This window comes from Fragaria vesca, linkage group LG5 (genome assembly GCF_000184155.1).
Source record: "Fragaria vesca subsp. vesca linkage group LG5, FraVesHawaii_1.0, whole genome shotgun sequence".
Taxonomy (NCBI): Eukaryota; Viridiplantae; Streptophyta; class Magnoliopsida; order Rosales; family Rosaceae; genus Fragaria; species Fragaria vesca.
Genome location: NC_020495.1, coordinates 803,370 through 819,927, shown reverse-complemented (window position 1 = coordinate 819,927; position 16,558 = coordinate 803,370). Strand labels below are relative to the sequence as shown.

At 36.1% G+C, this 16,558-nt stretch overlaps 2 protein-coding genes across 2 annotated transcripts; both read left to right on the top strand.

Annotated features, from left to right (window-relative positions):
* The first annotated feature begins 3,738 nt into the window (after positions 1 to 3,738).
* Positions 3,739 to 5,619, top strand: LOC101296295 (molybdenum cofactor sulfurase-like). Its single transcript, XM_004300703.1, has one exon. The coding sequence runs from the start codon at positions 3,739 to 3,741 to the stop codon at positions 5,617 to 5,619; it is 1,881 nt and encodes a 626-aa protein (XP_004300751.1).
* A 5,732-nt stretch (positions 5,620 to 11,351) lies between these two features.
* LOC101314462 (hydroxymethylglutaryl-CoA synthase-like) lies at positions 11,352 to 15,699 on the top strand. Its single transcript, XM_004298694.1, is given in 12 exon segments — positions 11,352 to 11,535; positions 11,538 to 11,560; positions 12,257 to 12,363; positions 12,714 to 12,846; positions 13,243 to 13,386; positions 13,503 to 13,661; positions 13,882 to 14,031; positions 14,148 to 14,203; positions 14,326 to 14,413; positions 14,581 to 14,721; positions 14,808 to 14,957; positions 15,124 to 15,699. Coding segments are annotated over 12 exon segments (1,383 nt in total). The 5' UTR covers positions 11,352 to 11,498; the 3' UTR covers positions 15,319 to 15,699.
* Positions 15,700 to 16,558: the final 859 nt, after the last annotated feature.

The window sequence follows — 16,558 nt, the reverse complement described above, 5'->3', positions numbered from 1 at the left end:
CTTTACCAAGTTACTTGTTCATTTAGTGAAGACGTTCTAAACAGTTGGATACACCCATCTGTTTTAATATATTTGGACCTAATATAATCTATATTAAGAAACAATTGAAAGATACATTTCTTTTTAATAGGAAATTTATGATTAGAAATCCATTTACTTGATTGTGATATGATAAACACAAAATTCCTAAAATTGAGTATTCAGCTAGAATCACTCTCTTATGGGAAGAGCTTATCTAGCTTTATATAACAGATGTTTTAGAGTCCCTATTCACTTAGGAAGAAACATTCGGTTCTGCCCCATAGAAAGAAGTTGAAATCTGGGTAGAATAGAAGACCCAAGGTGTGTTGCAGTAAGGTGCTAAGGCGTTGGGATTGCAGAGGTTGTTCAATCATGTTGTTGTGTTTTTTTGCTGCTCAAGTGCTATGGCTAGGATGGATTCGAATGGTGAGTGCATTCCTAGAACTGATAAGACGGTGAGTTCTTGTTTCATGTTTTAGTATTGTATTAATCTTTGTGTTGTGTTTATATGCTTGTGAAATGATCTTGGATGCTCATTAAGTTTTACACCATCTCCATTCCCTGGCAGGTAACAACTAAAAGTTCAAAAAATGTTGATTCAAATTCATGAACAGGTGTTATAGAGTCCCTATTCATTCAGTAAGAAACATTCGGTTATGCCCCATAGAAAGAAGTTGAAATCTGAGTCGAATAGAAGACTCAAGGTGTGTTGCAGCAAGGTGCTAAGGCGTTGGGATTGCAGAGGCTGTTCAATCATGTTATTGTGTTTTTTTGCTGCTCAAGTGCTATGGCTAGGAGATCAGAATGGTGAGTGCATTCCTAGAACTGATAAAGACGGTGAGTTCTTGTTTCATGTTTTAGTATTGTATTGATCATTGTTTGTGTTGTGTTGATATGCTTGTGAAATGATCTTGGATGCTCATTAAGTTTTACACCATCTCCATTCCCTGGCAGGTAACAACTAAAAGTTCAGAAAATGTTGATTCAAATTCATGAACAAGGAGTATACATGCATGATACATCAATCAGGCCAGACTTTGTTTCCTTATGGCTACTTATGAATTCATTTGTTTGTTCACTAATATTTTTGAACTTATATGGATCGGCAGCCTTGCAGCTTCGAAGTTCAAATCAATATTGGATACGTATTTGATTAGTCTCCCATGTCATGTATTTAATTGTTGATTAACGCTAGCTTGTTCCTAGCTTGAAACGGATTTACTTGAATGAAGCTCACATTTCTTTCATAATAATATAACTAATTAATGACTTTACCAAACTTATTGTATGAGTCTAATATATTGGAGGAACGTACGTGTTAGGCTTTAGCTTTTGTTATTAAAACAGATTGTTGACTGAAAATGATGCTATTACGTACACTGCTATATATATGTATATGTGGTTCTTTTTTTTTTTCAAACATTGCAAAACTCTTGAGGAAGAGAAACTCATAGTGGAGACTACAAAGTAGTAATACTGTAGTGTTCATTGGGTCACTACTAACTGGCCAGGAGATTCATGCTCAACTACTTTTAGATTTACATCTAATAATGGTTAATCATGACTCATGGTCAGTTAATGACTGAGTGAACATAACGTACTGCTATAAATTATTTAATCCTAAGTCTTAATGGAGGGTTTAATCCTGCAAAACCAACACTGAATTGGGGAGACGGTCTGTTCCTGAGCCGACGGAGTTTGCCAATTGCCAGTGCCAAAATGCAGCAATAGTTGATGTATTAATCATCATGGGGTCAGAAATCACAAAATTTGGTAAAACAAACAAAGATGAATATGATCGGAAATATATATGCCCCTATATATGACTTAGGTATAGGTCACATCAATCTCATGATTCTGGATAACATATGCTGGTTAAAGCTTTGCATTAAATCAAACTCAGATATGGACGTTTTCCATCTTATTAGGCTGTTTAATAAGAAATTAAGAACTAACGCATTGCCCTTAAACCCACGGGATGCCAAAACGTACCCACATCCCCTTCAATCGCTTTCCTTTATGTCCTTAAACAATAATGTTTCTATCATGGTAACTTGAGCTTTGCTCTTAGAGGAATCACATCAAAGCCTCTAGGGCATCTAAAGTTTACAATATCAAATAACAGAGCTCTAGAAGTCTCACTAAAAATCATATCATTCCAACACAAATTAGAACCGGTATAATGACTAAGATTAGCAAGAGCATCAGCTATAAAATTGGCCTCACGAAAAACATGTCTAAAACTAATTGAATCAAAACTAGTCGCCAACCTGAGGAATACACCTTGTAATATATCTCATATACTTTATGAGATTGAAATTGTTTATTTTGTAGATCTCTCTTTCAAATACATGTTTTGTCTTGAACTAATTCGGAGAATACTTCATGGAGTTTATGAGATTGAGATTGTTTGTTTTGTATATCGATCACTATTTCAAACGACGAAATCATCAATAACGAAACTAGACAATTTAGTGAGGGTTTACCAATTAGAGTAGATCGCGATCTCAACAGTTAGCATTACAAAGTCGAAATAATCCGATCAAAATTTTAGACTTTTCCATACTTCTACATAAACCCTAATACCCTCCCAGTTCTTGGGAAAATTCTTGGGGGTTTACCAAAAGATGTTACATACCCTAAAAGCTTTCTTTCAGAAATTTCAAAGTCGGTTCTCAAATCCCCTAAAAAAATTGATATAGAAAGACTTTCGAGGAGAGCTAGTCTTCTAGGGGGGGATGGGAACACCATGACAATTTGACATATGCTTTCCCTGGGCAAGAAAATGACTTCCATATATTCATATCTGTGATCATTTTCATGATACACAAACGATTTGAACAACTACAACTACCAACTAGAACAACTAGCTAAAAGTTGGTTATAAAGATGATATTGATCATAATGAAGATTTTTCCACATAATCTATGTGTTGCTTAATTGGCCATGCAGTCAGTCCACTCAGAATAAATCAAAGCAGGTTTTGGCCTGCAACACAGTTTGCCTTTGCCAGCCACAAAGCCCTTACCCTTTTCTGCTTGTTTGCTTTCTATTTCAGCATCTTCAAGACAAGAAAAAGCCATTATCTCGAAGGAAGCACCACGGCCACTCCATTCTTCTCTAGCAGGGTCCTCAAAATCTTAGACTCATTATGGAAAGGGAAAGAAAGAAGCAAAGAACACGAAATATCTTAGTCATGTTATTAGCACGAATATAATTTCTTGCGGGCATTTCAAGCTTTTGGAAATCAGTAATTTTGTAGTGTGATAAAATTTAGTTTACAAGACCCGCCAAGGTTCCGAAACCTAATTCTATGTGTATTTATGTCTCAATAATACACGTAAATGATAATGTTAACTTGATATACATTGTTGACTTATTCTTTAACCGTTTAAACTTTTTAAGAAATAACGGTTATATAACACATTAACGATCTCAAACCTATTATTTGAAATCAGCTACCAACATATTGTAAGCTACATCAAAATGGTGTAGACTTTAAGGTCACTTGTGCTCTCTGTCATAAGCAACAAAGAGATCATTCACCCCATGCCATCAAAAGTGAAGTTCATGGAAGACAAGGTCAATGGATTGAGCAAAAGACTTTTCCAAATGAATATTGCCCTCCAAGACAAACCTGTCCACAGCTCTCAATCAAACCATAGACTTGTTCATCATTTTTTTGGCTCTGGAAAAAAAGCCAATAATTAACAAGAAATGGGAGGAGTTATAAAAGAAGAAGAACAAGGAACAATAGGCAAAATCATGAACTCACCTTGCCTTAAACAAGCCTCAAAAACCTGCTTACGTGGTTGCTGTGCCGCTCCTCCTCCTCAAGCTCCGAAATCGTCGATGGCAAACAACAAATTAGTCACCGTTTTCAGGTATGATTTCACTCTTGCAACAGCTGCTTCCCTCTGCTGCAACCCTAACACCCAGTTCACAAACCATGAGTCCCTCCCTTCATTACATGAATCATATGCCTATTTCATCAAAGCATACCCTCAATACTCCCAAACTGATCAAGCAGACCATATCAGAGTCCATGAGTATCACCATCTCAACCTCTCCAAACATGTCTGCCTTGATTACATTGGAAACGGCCTCTTCTCATTCTCTCAGCTCCAAAAGCATTACCAAACACCTTCAATTGCTTCATCGTCATCTTCTCCTCCTCCTCCTCCTCCTACTACTATTCCTCAGTCACTAAATGCCCCGGAACCATTCTTTTTTGATATTTCGTACAAGTCAGTGAAGTTGCACACCCAAGTCTTGTATGGGGGGCAAGAATCAGAATTTGAGTTTGAAATGAAGAAAAGAATCATGGCTTACATGAACATCTCGGAAGTAGAATATACCTTGGTTTTCACTGCCAATCAATCATCTGCTTTCAAACTTCTAGCAGACTCTTATCCCTTCCAGAACAATCCTAACCTGTTAAGTGTCTATGACTACAAGAATGAGGCTGTGGATGTGATGGCGGAGAGCTGTAAGAAAAGAAGAGGACGAGTCATGTCCGCCAAGTTCTCATGGCCTAACATGAGAGTTCATGCAAGCAAACTGAAGAGAAAGATAGGGACGAGGAAGAAGATGAGGAAGCGGCAGCCAGGATTGTTCGTCTTCCCACTTCAATCAAGAGTCACCGGAGTTCGATACTCGTATCAGTGGATGAGCATAGCGCAGGAAAATGGGTGGCATGTGTTGCTTGATGCATGTGCATTGGGGCCTAAGGACATGGAGACATTAGGCCTCTCAATGTTCAAACCTGACTTTCTCATCTGCTCTTTCTTCAAAGTGTTTGGGGAAAATCCATCCGGGTTCGGTTGCTTGTTTGTCAAGAAATCAAGCGCTTCGGTGTTGAAGGATTCCTCAGTTGCATCTAGCATAGGAATCGTGAGCCTCGTTGCATCTGCGATACCATCTCAAATAGTAGTAGAGAAATCAAGTGAGAAAGAAGTCTCACCAAAGCAAAAGGCACACACATTTTCAGAAATTGAGGAGCTAGAGAGAGATTATTCCGAGTCTGACCAATCCGAGAATTGGGAGAGTTATGAAAGTGCCAAGAGCTCAGGGATCGAATGCAGAGGTTTGGATCATGCAGATGAACTAGGCCTGGTTCTGATTAGTAAGAGATCAAGGTACCTGATCAACTGGTTGGTGAATGCATTGATGAGCCTTCAACATCCACATTACTCCGAATATGGGCATCAATTGGTCAAAATCTATGGCCCCAAAATTAAATTTGACAGAGGACCAAGCCTGGCATTCAACATTTTCGATTGGAAAGGGGAGAAGATCGAGCCTTCAATAGTCCAGAAGCTCGCTGATCGACACAACATTTCACTGAGTTATGGAATTTTAGACCACATTTGGTTCGCGGACAAGCACCAAGAAGAAACGGAAACGAAGTCGGAGACATGTAGAAGTGAAGTGGAAGGAGCTCATGTTTCTGTGGTCACAGCTGCATTGGGGTTCTTGACAAATTTTGAAGACATTTACAGGCTTTGGGCATTTGTTTCAAGGTTTTTGGATGCTGACTTTGTGGAGAAGGAGAGGTGGAGGTACATGGCACTCAATCAAAAGACTGTTGAGGTCTGAAGTAGAATTCTTTCATTCTTTCACATATGAGATACAATATCATAAACATGTATTATCCAGATGAAATAAGTTTAATTTGTTCAATGACAGACACACATCATAGAAAGAAAAAAAGTAGAAGAAGAAGAAGATAGAAATGTAAAGATAATGCCAGATATCCTTACATGACTGCAAATCTGTCCCTTTGTAATGTGAATGAAGGGTTCAGATACTAATAAGACATAGTTTACATATACATACAGCTAATATTTTGCATAAGAAAGAACGAGCAGTTTCAATCCCATATCTCCTTTCTGACTAGAGATTCTAACATTGAAAGAGACCAAACGGAAAACAAAAAAGAGTACCAAGACCAAGGGACCAAGGGACCAAGGGTATACAAATCAATTGATTCTAGTGCGTGTTTTACGCAGAATTTTCACGTCACTTGCACGGAAAATATGGTTTAAACATATAAATCACATACTGAGTCTCACTTAACGTATAAAAAACAAATAAAGAACGGTGACATATTGCATTCCCAACCTACTGAAAAAATCAACCATAGGCTTAAATTTTCGTACAGTGCTTCTGAAACTTCTAAGATCTTGAAAACATCTATGCCACAAAATTGAACACAACTCTTACAAGAATATGTGTTAACACATATCACAATCCAAACTTTTGTGTAGGCATATATATGAATCGTATAACCACTAGTAACAGCCTAATAGGTATGCAAAGGACAACCCAGATCGAATTGAAATTAATAACGGGGATGAAGCTGGAGAATAAGATGAGATCTATACGACTATACAGTCTATACTAGTAGGAGTGTTACCTTGATTTGCAGAAGCCCTTGAAGCGCAGAGACTACCAGCATGAAACCAATGACTGGGATTAAATGGGTTACAGATTTGGATTCATAAAACAAAACTGGGCCTATAATATTTTGGACTCAAAAGTCAGTTTATTTTTTATCAATACGGGTATGTAAGTAACTGAAGCAGGCCCAAACTCTCAAGTCTCAACTATGTGAAAATGACTTTTTTTTTATATTTTTTATTTCTAACAAAGAGATACAACTATAACACATGTTGGCTTGTGATAATTGAGATCTTTTTGGGTGTTTGTTGGATTAATTAATCAACAATTTGGTAATGATTTAAACATTAGGGCCTCCATTTTGTGTTAATTGTGACGGCTGCAATAGTTATATGATGACATATCATTTGCTTAATTGCTAACTCGTGTGGATCATGGCATTATCTTTGACTTGTGTACCGTCTCTTTGCTTGACTTAATCAGTTCTAAACTACTTTTGTGGGTAGGTAGGTAGGTGTGATAAACAAGATTATACATAGGTTTCATAAGTTTATATAACATCAATCTAACTGTGCTCTCAAAAGTTTATCTAACATGAGTTTCTAACTATTTCATTCTTGCTACGTTTTAAAACAATAAGAAGGTTTCAATACATGATATGACTTATCAGATTCTAAAATAAAATTGTTCGTCCTTAATTATCAAAGTTGGTAGTCACCAAGTCCAATAAGTCACCACACAACCTCCATTGTTTACCCCTTCAAACATCGTGACTTATATACACTGATCAAGTCACACCAATCCCAAACTAGGCCTTATTTTGTTTCACAACATTAAGGACTAGTCTAGTATTGCTGTGACTTTAAAAAAAAAATTGATTATGTTGTACTATGAAAATAATCAACTGTGAATTAAAATGACTTTGTGTTTGGTAAATATTAGTTCTAAAACTACTGGAAAGTCAAAATATATTAATTTCTAGTTTTTAATTTTTATGACAGCTGCCTCTAAAGATAACATTCATATTGTTTTTAAAAGCTGTTGTCAGTAACCTGTAATTTTTTTTAAAATTTAATTTATTTTATTTATCAGACACTATAAAATTTAAAAGTTCGGATATAAGCTGATTTTTTTTAAAAAAAGGAAGTTATACCAAACGGAGCATAAGAAGATTTAAATATATGATATGACTTATCGGATTCTAAAATAAAATTGTTCGTGCTTAATTATCAAAGTCGGTAGTCACCAAGTCGAGTATGTCACCACACAGCCTCCACTGTTTACCCCTTCAAGCATCGTGATATATATCACCTACACTGATCAAGTCAAGGTATACCAAACGTGCAAGCTTTCAAGTTCTATTCTTTAAGCCTGATATCAAGCAAGCTAGTTTATCACTTGTCCCAAGCAACAAAAAATACTAAGTAATGTGTTGCCTTCATTCCCTATACCACTATATAACAAATTCTAGTTGAATTTTGATAATTATTGAAATAAAATAAATTCATTCATTAAGAAACTGAACGACCACACGAGTCGTGATCTTAACTTGAATCAAGTTAACGAAACATGAGAAACGAAAGAATTTGCATAGACGCCTAATATATCAACACAGTGCTCCGTCTTTAGTCACGCTAGCAAATCAACAAACTAAATCTTTTGGAAGATGAAGATTTGGGGCTTCTCTTTATTCGCACATTTCCATACACCTAGAAAATTTGTATGGTAACGCTTGTAAGGTTGGACTTGTATCTAGCTCTCCATGTTTTACCAACTAAGTCAGCCTTTTGGTTCTGTGTCAAAGTCATCTCTCTATTTATTAATATATGCACTAGTGTGTGTGAAACATACTAAACAATTTCTCCAATATGACTACGTTGTATTTCGTTTCTCCTTCCCACACCAACTTCGACAGAAACGTCATTTTTTTGGCACATAATGAAAGAAGATGTCAATTTTTGGTGGCATTTGATCAACGTTGGCATGCTGTAGTACTAGTAGTAGTATATGAACCTCTACTTGTTTAAGTAGAAATGTAATAATTGGTGAAAGTGTGCTGGGGTTTCCACTGATTTGAGTATGATTGACAAAAAGAGCATCTTGTATTCTAATGGGTCCAAATTGAGGCACAATTTGGAGGACCCGATAAGTTCATGTGGTCCGTTCATGTGGCATGTTGTAAATGTTGAAATCGTTGGCATGGTAGCCCTCATATCATTATTTCTCTAGTTTCTCATCGTCTAAATTATATGATCACAATTTGTATTTGTCCAACTCTAAAGAACTCCATGACTTGATTCATGTTTAGAAAGTCGATTACACTTAGTAATTAATCAATTTAATGAAAATAAATGCATCAAAATTAAGTTATGATTTAACTAATAAGTCGTAGAATCTCTATACACGTGAAGATACATACGCACTTATGTGATTCGAGCTACTAATAATAAATCATGTGCATGTTTTACAGGCTAGCCGTAACTTGTTTATAAAGGAACAACACATAAATATTCAATCACTATCTCAATTTGAAGGATGACAATTACAATGTTTTTGATTTTTTGTAAATATTTCCTTCTCGTAATGGGAATTATTATTTATCATCATTTTTGTTTCGAATAAAATAAATGGTGATGTATGGATGCACTTAATATGTGACTATGCATTCCACCATGCATATTGGAAGACTATTTGGAAAGAGAAACTAAATCATTGCACTCAAAGGTGGTTGTTCTATTTTGACTTAATTATTTTTTCAAATGCAAATTACACATGAGCTTTCTAACCAGAGGATATTATAGTTCTTCTATAAACCTTGTTAATGACCACATATTACAAACATTTTCAAGTCTATAAACACTGATTATTCATTTGATAACAGTTTTTCTTTTCATTACATTAGAAAAAATCAAATTAACGGACTTTAGTTCTAATTTTTTTTTTTTGAAAGATAGTTCTACCTTAAACTCTCACATTTTTATTCTAATAAAAGTTGCAAATAAATTATCCCATTATCCGATATTTTTCTGCTGGTCATGCTGATCTTTTGTTTTTATTTTTTTGTTACATTGGTTTTTTTGGTTTTCTAATTTATGTGATTATATGAAGGCACCCAAACATGCAGTAGGCCCCGTAGTTGAGATTTTAATAGTCGACATTTTAGTAATTGTTTATTAATCATTGGGGACTGACCGGAGAAAGAATTAAACTAATCCGACGGTGCAGGGAATCCAGAGGGGTAGTTGGGGCTGTGGTCTCTGTCAGCCAGATCTCAGAGTCACAGGTTGGAGAGTATCTGTAGTCGCTAAAGGTTGCCTGCCTCGCCTGGCCGGCGGGACGTTAGGCCAGTTACCGTTACAAAATCATGAGCCAATATTCAAATTTACAAACCACATTTGAAAGTTAATTCAGTCTTCTACGTATACACGATTATACGAGACCAACATCATGAGTCATGATAAATTGTCATCGGTAATAAATATAAACAATTATATTACTATCTTACAAACCATAAACTTATAAAGTCATAAATACAAACACAACAATATTGATATGTGCTACTTTAAGACTACGATCCACATAAGATCATTTGAACAATGTACCATTGATAATTACTCTCCCTAGTCACCTAATGATGTCAAGTGTCATCCATTACGTTTCGGCAAGGTGACTTAGGTCTAGATCCCAATCTCATAATTGCAATTACCATCTCTGTAACATTACTTCCCCCACCAAACTTGCTATAGATGAATGACATTAAATAAAATCATATGCATTACTGTTTCATCAATGTTTATAAAATTTAGGGCTAATCAGATAGACACTAACGGTTTACTACTATTTATACCTCAATTCAGATACTACAACGAGTCTGTTGTGAGTCGAACTCATGATCTCTTACTTATAAGGAAAGACTTATGTCAATAGACCAAATAGTATTAGGCATCATTTCATGTTTTAGGTTCAAAAGTTTCAAATCATGTTCATTCTCAATGACTAAAAAATTGACCGACAAACAATGTTATTAGAAGCTTTTCTAGTGAGGACTCTTAAGTTGAGGACTTGGTGAAGACTTTTCGGTTTATGGTTTAAAAGACCCAATTTTCAATCACATTTTGACATCTCATCCTTTCAGTTTTTAGGTTTATATGAGTAGATCATTTCTACAAATTTTCAGCCAAATTGGTGTTCGTTAAGATAACAAACTAGATCAAATTAATGGACGAACCAAATCTATCAAATATGAACCGTTCAAGTTCATAATTGATAAATCACACTTATGAATGTCTTAACAGTTTTCAATATATCTGAAAATTTGGAGAAATGATCTACTCATAAATACCTATAAACTGAACTGTCAAGATGTGGATATAAGATCGAAATGTGGGATAAGCCGAAAAGTTCTCACCAAGTCCTCAACTTAAAGGTCCTCACTAAAAAGGCTCCCCAATGTTATTATCCCCATACATAAAATATCTAGAACATAACATAACAGAACCTCGCTATGCGTTTGATAAAAATAACCTAATGTGTCAATGTTCACGTGTAATTAACCTTCCATCATCTATATTTTCCTATTATGTCATAAGCGGATTGATTTACTATCAACCCGTGAAGTTAGCTTCCCTACAAATATGCATAACCGAAATTCTATACAAGTATACAACTAATGATAAAACCCCAAAAAAGAAAAAAATAATAATAATAATACAACTCAATCCCAACTCACAGTTAAAAAAGAAAGAAAGTACCAGCAGTGTAAAAAAGAAAGGGTAAAAAAAAACCCCTAGGGTCATGGGGATGCTCTTTGTCATCGTGACATGAGAAATGGGCAAGAGAGGTAATTTTACCAAAAAAGAACGGTCAAAGATAGAAGGCGCCCTCCAAGCTCACCAAAATCCCCTGCATTTTTGGCACTCTCTCTTTGAGAGTCACACTGCTATATAAACCCAGCCAACCCCCTCCCAAAACGTAAACCACTTCTCATTTTCCGACGACTCTCATTTCTCTCTGCTAGCCTCTTCCAGCTCACAGAGTCCAAGCGCGCATTTGGATCTTTAGACTTCGCCGGAGATATGGCCAAGAACGTTGGAATTCTCGCCGTCGACATCTACTTCCCCCTAGCTGCATCCAGCAGGTTGCGATCCCCTCACTTTCTCCGCTTTCTTTTTTGTTTTTTATTTTCTTTTCGTTTTTTTTGTCTTCTCTCGCTCGTCAAGATCATCATCACGTTCGGTTTCGGCGATTGAGGAGTTTGAATTTGGTGCTATTATTGTTGTGGTTTGGTTGTTTATGTAGTTGAAGGAGCTCAGCTAATTATGTAGTTGAATTCCAAAAAGAAAAAGAAAAAAAAAAAATCTGAGGATGCTGAACTAGCTCAGAAATTTAGAGGCTTCTCGGCATTGAATTTCAAAGTGTTTTTTTATATTTTGATGAATTAATAGTCATCAGACATTTTGATCCGGAACTTGGAGGACGGAATTTGAACTTGATTTGTTTTTGGTTTTAGAATTTTTCTATAGTGATCCGGATGAAGTTTTAGCTTTGTTTTGTTTGGATTTTATTTTTATTTTTTTATTTTTTACTGAATTTTGAATTAAACATGCAGTGTTTGTATAGATTTAAGATTTGTATGCTTTGAATGGTGAGAATGGTAGTGAAAAAATGTTTCGAAAGAACACGAAAGATTTGATAAGGAATCAGCAGAAAGCCGTTTGTTTCATGACTTGACTTTATTAACATCATCAGAAAAAGATGTATATTTATGAAATGTGAACCAGTTTGTTTGGCATCAACTGATAGACTTTCTTTTTGCATTGTTGATGTGATATAGGAAGCCTTGGAGGCACATGATGGAGCAAGCAAGGGGAAATACACTATTGGACTTGGACAAGACTGCATGGCGTTTTGTTCCGAAGTGGAAGATGTCATCTCCATGAGGTACTGGATCCACATTTTATGTTTTGTAAGGGGCGCTTTGTTTTACTTCGTTCATTGCCTGCATTGAGTATTGATTAGACCATTTTAAGAGCAAATGCTTAAAGTGTCTGAATTGAATAACCGCAAGGTTATGATCCAAAACAAGGACCTGCATTCACAATGGCAATAACCTAATCCAGTATGGACACAGGGACCTGCATATAGTCTCATTTTCGCCTGTCAGATAGCATACTGTTCTGGATTTTATGTCAGGGAGCATAAGTTTATAGATTCATTTTTATGTATGGTTTTCTAGGAACTTGGCTATGTTCAGAAAGTATCATCATTTAACATTTGGGTTTCGATTTCAGTTTGACAGTGGTCACAAACCTTCTTGAGAAGTATGGGGTTGATCCAAAACAAATTGGTCGCCTGGAAGTTGGCAGCGAGACTGTGATAGACAAAAGCAAATCCATCAAGACCTTCCTGATGCAAATTTTTGAGGTATTTTATTTATTGATCTTAAACACTGACTCTCTTGATTCTGTTTATTGGTGGTGAGTAAAATATTTTGCCCCAGAGAACTACAAATTATACATATAGATGACAGTGTCTACCCTTTGATTATATGGAAACTTAGATGTACACCTAGACACCAGAAATTGGGTATTTCAAAGGCATTATTCACTAGTGTGGCTCATAGGTTGCTTTGTTCTCTTTGGCTCAAAGGCTCAAATCACTGTGTATTTGGAAGTTCATTGATTGTTTTAAGTTCAGGCTTACCATTATGTTCTGCCCATTGTTCTCCTTTATATGACAATTGATTGATAGGCTATTTTTGCTCTTTCTTAACTTGATACCCATTAGAATCTCCTAACACAGATTTTTGGTCATTTGCAGAAACATGGAAATACTGACATTGAAGGTGTCGACTCAACTAATGCATGCTATGGAGGAACTGCTGCTCTATTCAACTGTGTCAATTGGGTGGAGAGTAGCTCATGGGATGGTCGCTATGGACTTGTTGTGTGCACCGACAGTGCGGTATGAACATACACATTATCTTTGGTTATTATTTGAGTTCAGGCTTTCAGTTTAAGGTTAGACAGCTTCTTGTGTCTTTTTTATTCTATTATCTCATTGGATGTATCCTCTATCAGGTCTATGCAGAAGGACCAGCACGGCCAACCGGTGGAGCAGCTGCTATTGCCATGCTTATTGGACCTGATGCTCCTATTGCTTTTGAAAGCAAAATTAGGGGGAGTCATATGTCTCACGTCTATGACTTTTACAAGCCTGACCTTGCGAGTGAATATCCGGTAATCCTCTTTCTATGGTTTATTATACATGCTTCACGCAAAAGGATTCGATTTGTTGTTTTGTATCTCCTTTGTCCTGATTGTTGTCTCTTAAAAAAAAAAAAAAAAAAAAAACTTCTTTAAATTGAGTTAGGAGAATCTATAGTTATTTTTTACTGATGTTAAGGTTTTCTTATCCACTATTATTTGGTTTTCTATAATCTCACGTATATTTTTGCAGGTTGTTGATGGGAAACTATCTCAAACATGTTATCTCATGGCCCTTGATTCTTGCTATAAGCAATTATGTAAAAAGTATGAGAAAATTGAAGGCAAACAATTTTCCATCTCCGACGCCGAGTACTTTGTATTTCATTCCCCATACAACAAGGTACATGTCTTAGCACTCGCCACTTGAAGTCTGGCAATTGATCCATCTGTCTGGTTCTAAGTTGAAACATTGAGATACTCTTGCTCTTTAAGTAATACTTTTTTGATCTCTTGCAGCTCGTACAAAAAAGCTTTGCTCGTTTGGTGTTCCAAGACTCCCTCAGGAATGCCTGGTTGGTTCTCGTTTTCCCTTCATTTCTCTAAGAATCATACAGCCCATTTTGTGGATGCTTATTCTTAATGTACATGTTCTTTGTAATACTTTGTAATTAATTATATTTGCTTCCATATGCAGTTCCATTGATGAGGCTGCTAAAGAAAAGTTTGCACCATTCGCCAGCCTATCTAGTGATGAGAGCTATGCAAGCCGGGATCTTGAAAAGGTACAGTTGATGCCTGATCTCATCACGATTATTGTTTAAATTTCCAATTTTTTGGTAGCTTCATCGTTTCTTTTTGAGAAAATCTTTATTCTAATTCTTCCCAATCCAATATGCTTGTAGTTTTAATTTCTTGCTGTCGATATCTAATTAATATTGCTCGACTCCAGGTAGCCCAGCAAGTTGCTAAGCCCCTATATGACGCCAAGGTGCAACCCACAACTCTGGTACCAAAGCAAGTTGGAAACATGTACACTGCATCTCTTTATGCTGCATTTGCTTCCCTCCTTCACAACAAACACGACTCATTGGTAAATGCCTGAAAGTTCTATGCAAAATACTGGACTTCTTCTTCTTTTTCTAGTCTGTATTCTAATACATTTATCTTTCATAACAGGATGGCAAGCGTGTGATACTGTTCTCATATGGAAGTGGTTCAACTGCAACCATGTTCTCGTTGCAACTCCGTGCCGGTCAACATCCGTTCAGCTTGAAAAACATTGCAGCTGTGATGAATGTTGGAGAGAAGTTGGAGTCAAGACATGAGGTACTTGTTTCTTTCCTACCCTTGTTGTAGTTAGCATCTTACAACCCCTTGTTCACTTATAACCTTACGATACCCAATGGGAAGTCGAAGGATTCTTCATATGTTTTCTAACTTGGAAACGTACTGTGGCATGGAATTCATTTATTGTACGTGTGCTTTGATGCAGTTCGCTCCAGAGAAGTTTTGTGAAATCATGAAGATCATGGAGCACAGGTATGGAGGCAAAGACTTTGTGACCAACAAGGACATTAGCCTTCTACTTCCAGGCACATTCTACCTCACTGAGGTCGACTCTAAGTATCGTAGATTCTACGCCCAGAAGGATTGTGCTGAGAATGGTGTGGTTGCCAATGGTCACTGATTCGTCGAAATGTCCAAGTCTGTAATGCCATGAGAAAAGTCGGCATTATCCTAGATTGGCAGTTGTAACTCGAATACCCTGCACTCTATTAAGTCTGTATGTTAAGAGCAAATAGTTTGTTTGGCAGCAAGTGTTGTCAAATTAAATTATTTTTTTCTTTTTTATTAATAAATTGTTCAATAATTGTTTAGAATTAAGTCGAAAAAGAGTGTTGTGACTTGGGAGCATCTCCATGCCGATGATGACGATATTTGTACCGAGTCAAAGTCCTTGACATTTAGCCATGTCTCTATACCTTCTTGTACTTGTACTGTAAAGCTCTTTACTAAATTGATTGGAACCCCTGCCATACAATGAAATTATGAATGTGCAAGTTTGAGTATGACAATTGTTTGTAACTTAATTTTGGAAAACAAATTTTCTAAATCTGTAACTTCAGGAATCAGGACAAAACGTCTTCTTTTGTGGATGCTCAACGGCTCAATCGGAGTCGAAGATCACAGTCTAAAACTTAAGATTGTTAATGTTAATAGACCCCATTTCTGGGCCGGAGACATTGGAATCAACCTCGAATATGCTGTAGAATCTTGATAATGAAACTTACACAATTGGTGTGCGATTTCGGGCATGTTATGCTTGCAATTTGGGACTCTAATTTATGATTCTCTATTTTTACATGTAAGATGGACATGACTACCAAGATCATGCAAACAAACTCAGTTTCATTATTTCGAAGGGCTGAGATCGTCATAAGTATTTCGGTTATCGAAATTTTGTCGCATGTTACAACATCTTTCATTCACCAAAAGTTAAGTTATTGATATGTTAAATTCTTAAATTCTCCGGAAACAAACTCATTAGAATCAAACTCCTAGACATTACACCAACTAGATCTTGTCACTGAATCTAGAACATTGGCTAGGGCTAAAAATAAAAGCTCCAAAGCCAAAGAGATGCTCTAGCTTTGTGTAATGGAAGATTGGACCACAGTATAGAGATGATGCATTAGGTTATGCCCAAGGATTAAAATATTTGTACCGATATATTTATTGGTACTTTGAAAAAAGGAGATATCATATATATTGGGGATATATCGGAGATATTGGGGAAAAAATATCGGAAATTCGGGAATAACTTTTTCTAAAATATTTAATTTATTGTATTTACTTATAAATTGTACAGATATCAACTTTATATATATATATATATATATATATATATATATATATATATAGTACTA